Source organism: Notothenia coriiceps, unplaced genomic scaffold (genome assembly GCF_000735185.1).
Source record: "Notothenia coriiceps isolate Sejong01 unplaced genomic scaffold, NC01 NC01_scaffold00037244, whole genome shotgun sequence".
Lineage (NCBI taxonomy): Eukaryota > Metazoa > Chordata > Actinopteri > Perciformes > Nototheniidae > Notothenia > Notothenia coriiceps.
In genome coordinates this window covers 12,439,692-12,444,282 of record NW_011369945.1, presented here as the reverse complement: position 1 = coordinate 12,444,282, position 4,591 = coordinate 12,439,692, and the positions used below count along the sequence as shown (strand labels likewise).

Here is a 4,591-nt window from a genome sequence, read left to right as displayed (position 1 = left end):
GTGGAGCTAATCTGAAGTAAACATTGAATACTGCTTTCTATTCCTCCATCTTGTGACTGTGGAACTCCCTCTCTTGGATATCAGCATGTGAAGGACACTGTTCAGGAACTAGTTGATGCTCTGTATGTGATGACTACTTCCATTCTGGAGAGGATCACAGATACATGGATCCTGAGACTCAAGCTCAAGCCGGGGACCAGTGAGATTTTCCTAACATTTACTTACATATTTTTACTCGATTTTATCTTTTTATTCCATTTCAGTTGTTGGAGCAATTGTCATTAAACACAATTTATTTCTGCGATAAATAAAAGTAGTCTGATTCTTAAATAATACACACACAATTTGATCAAAGTTTGTTAAGCCAAATTAGCAATTTCCACACTGGATTGTTCTAGTGCTCCCAAAGATCCCCCACATGCACAGCAAGCCAAATATCAGCACCAGCCATGCTTATACCTTTTTTTTAGGGCTTGGATGGTCATGGTTCACATTTAGTGACGTGCAGTTGCTCGAGATTATAGATTAAATCTGCAGTTTATTTGGCTAATTTCCACAGGATTTGTAGCACCCACAACAACACATTTTTGCCGCTGTTGATTTGATTTTTCCTTTATTTCTTGCCACATTAGTTGTGTCAGTGCTAGTAACATTTGGAACAAATTAAAATAAAGTTCACTCTCCACATATTTATCAAGAAGTTTGAGCTTTTATTCCCCTGTCCAATTCGGCCTTTCATTCCTGGACATTAAGAGTCTACGTTTTTTAACTTTAGAAAATAATATTTTCCCTTTAACACCAAAACATGGTCTTGGGTCTTTAGAATATATTGATAACTAAATGTTGCTTTTTTAGATGTTGGATGTAACTGTCTCAAACTAAATAGCCTTTAATCAAATCCTTCACCAAAATGTCTCTGAGCGTGTGACCACATGTCATTCAGTATTGTAACTTTAGCTCACTGACAGCACTACTTTGCCTCAAACTTTCTCCCCCTCCATCCTATACATTATACATCTCAATAATTGCACAATACCATGAAAATCTCTATTGGGACCAACTTTTACTCAACGTTGGTAACGATGAGATGAGTGCAGTATGATATAGTATTTCATAGATTTGCAAAAGCTACAAAAAAGTGGTCCAAATTGTCCCTTGATAAAGTCTGTCAAACAAAGGCACTGAAACTAAAATACCCGAAAGAAAAACGCCCGAAGATGACAGGCAGCGACCCAGATACCAGCACCAGACATGCTTATACCTGTTTGTAGGGCTTTGAACACCAAAGAATTGTCTTGGGTCTTTAGAATGGATTGATAATGTAATTTTGCTTGTTTTTTTTAACCCAACGAATCAGTTTGAGATGTTGCATGTGTCTTAAACTAAAATGTCTTAGTCAAATCCTTCACCAAACGGTAATTCAGTATTGTAACTTAAGATTGTAACTTTCATAGACTTGCAAAAGCTACAAAAATGTGATCCCAATGGTCCTTTCACAGGAAAAGTCGAAGGCACTGAAACAAAAAGACCAGAAAGAAAAACGCCCGAAGATGACAGGCAGCGACCCAGATACCAGCACCAGGCATGCTTGTACCTTATTGGGCGCTTGTTCAGGCGAGTACCCGTCCAGCTCCGTCATGGGGAACTCCAGCCCCTTCCTGCGCAGGTCCTCGTACACCGACACCACGCCCGTCAGGTCTGGAGAGCTGCGAAACGCATCCGCCCACGCCTGGAGGAGGAAACCACAGATATTATCAGAGAGTAAAGAAACGTGACCACACCAAGACTCATTACAATACAACAACCCTGATGTGCTTTTCCAGGCTGCCGCAGGGTTGCCAAACACGTTAGGTGGCATTTCTTTTTACATGTACGATGCTGAGCAATGATCTGCAACCTGTGTTGTTTTAAAGCTGGGTGGAATTAGCAAGCCAACACTAGCCAACTAGCAAACTGTCTGAAAGCTATGAGTCAAACAAAGTCATCGCTCCTGTGGGGATAGGACTATAATCTGAATACTTTATTTATCCAAGCATGTAAAATAAAAATATATAACAAATTAAATACAAGTATTATTATAAATATAAGAGTTAAAAGTAAAAAATATGCAATAAAATAAAAATATTTATGTAAACATAAGAATTTAAAATTAAGATGTGCAAATATAATAGGGAAAAATATATGTATATAAAAATGTGAAGTTAAATAAAAAATGCACAATAAACAGATAATAGAAACATATTTTTTAAGTAAATATAAGAAAAAGAAAAATGTGCAAAGAAAATCTAATAATATATAAACATAGAAGTAAAAATGTGCACATTGTACTACAATATATAACAACAATGAATATGTAAAAATACATACATGTATTAGTATGAATAAAGCTATGTGTAGCGCAGTATTAACACTATTTAATAATTACGAGTCACAGAGGGTGAGGTAATTACAGTCGAGCAACCTGACCGCACCAAGACTCATTACAAAACAATAGCCCTGATTATTTTCCCACGTTGCCTCAGTGTTGCCTAACGTGTTGTGCAGCATTTCCTCCTACCTGCACGATGCTGAGCACGCGGTCGTGGACGACTAAAGGAGGGTTGTTCCTCGGGATGATCGCTCGCACCAACACGCCCTCCACAAAATCCCTTGTCGTCACCAGGATGTGGAACCTGTAGCCGCAGTTCTTCACACACGTCTCCAGGACCTGACGCGCAGAACAAGTTATATTTTATAACTCAAACGATACGATAATACTTTAGTGGTCAGATCAAGTCTGAAATGTGAGTTGCATCACAGCAGCTCCATGTGTAACATCAACAGACAAACATCAAGACACAATACATGGCGGGGGAAAACAACAACAAACATTTAAACATAACACACAATCCGTGAGAGAAACATGCTCAAGGAGCCTTCGCAGTGCTTTTTGATTGGATTTCAGGCTCTGAGTTTACTGGGAGGATGACTGGAGCACAAAGGATGCTTTCAGTCGACTTTATTGAATTGCGGGACCTGAGAACATTAACTCAAGGACCCTGAGAACATTAATCAAGTACTATTCTTGACATACGTTGTTCATACGGCTGCTTTACACTTTTTAAACCCACAACATTTCAGGGCAAATCATCCTACCTTTTACTCCAATAACCATACATTAATAATTACTTTTTACTTATAAAAACCATATTATAATGTAAAAGGCTTTCTTTCATGTATTCGTTAGAAAAGAAAAACAGGCTGAAGCGTATTTTCTTATTAAATAAATAGTGTTGAATATAAGCCCCCAATTATATAGGCTGTCTAACCTGTGCAATGTATTACAATTACTAAACACAATACTATAATATTATATTGTATATTTCAATAGTCTGGTTTTTATTTTGTCTTGTGTTTATTTTACATATGTTTTTTACTATTTTATTTTCATCTAAATATCTTTGAATTTTCAGAACTTGGGGGAAAACTGTAAAAAAAAGTATTCGATTCTGATAGGATACTGTAGTACTTTTTATTTCACACTCACCGTTGAAGCGTCCAAGCATGCCCTCCTTGGAATTCTTGTTCCCTAATCCTTTTCTTTAAGGGCTTTCTGACGGTGTCTTTAGGTCTGTCAAATCAGAAACAATGTTCACAGCAGTAGGCATGACACCCACACACAACACACACCACAACACCACACACAACACACCACACACACAACACACACACACACACACAAACACCACACAACCACACACACACACCACCACCACCCACACACAACACACAACACAACACACACACAACCACACACACTCCCAGCACCACACACAACCAACCACAACACACAACACACACACCACCACACACCACACACACAACACACACACCACACACACACACACACCAACAGAGATCGACACAGCACACACAACACCCTTCTCTCGCTGTTTGGTGGCATCGCAGATCTCATGTTGAGGGTCCAGGTCGTCTGACGGGCCCCACGAGCTGGAGCTGGCTCGCACTCTCTGTGGAAAAATAAGGAAACACCACAATGGTTTACAATATAAAACGTTACTAAAATGAATAGTGTAGTAATTACTGTTTCAATCATAATAAATCAAAACCACTCCTATTTATTATTTTACCATGTATTGGGCTCATTGTGCCACAATATTTTCTAAATTGGTCGCGTTTAAATTATTTAGATTCCCATGGAAAAAAGCCCTGTTTTTTAATCAATAATAAAAGTAAGGTCATTACGAAAAAGACACAATATATATTGTTGTTTATAAAGTGTATGACTGCTGTTTTGTTTTTTCCTTATCAATAGCCTTATATAATGAAACAAATGTGCAAAATCAGTTTGACCTTTTGTGAGATTCAATATATTTGGTGGATAGGGAAACGCTTGGTAGATCATTTTATCCCACACAGTTAATAATTTTCCTCCTCAGCATTACACTTGTAATTTGCTACAGTAGGCCTACCAGTGGCGTTTTCCTTGATGAGTAGATATTTGTTATATTTATGTTAGAAATGTACAAGATACGAGTAATAGCAGGATCTCTACATGATTAAATCTGCTCATCTATTCATCAAATGCTAA

At 37.9% G+C, this 4,591-nt stretch overlaps 1 protein-coding gene across 1 annotated transcript in view; it reads right to left on the bottom strand.

Annotated features, from left to right (window-relative positions):
• tom1 (target of myb1 membrane trafficking protein) overlaps nucleotides 1-4,591 on the bottom strand; it is a 154,909-nt gene that overhangs the window by 5,718 nt on the left and 144,600 nt on the right. Inside the window, 5 exon segments of the mRNA XM_010794271.1 lie at nucleotides 1,595-1,729; nucleotides 2,558-2,707; nucleotides 3,024-3,028; nucleotides 3,536-3,573; nucleotides 3,575-3,610. Coding sequence (XP_010792573.1) covers nucleotides 1,595-1,729; nucleotides 2,558-2,707; nucleotides 3,024-3,028; nucleotides 3,536-3,573; nucleotides 3,575-3,610 — 364 coding nt within the window.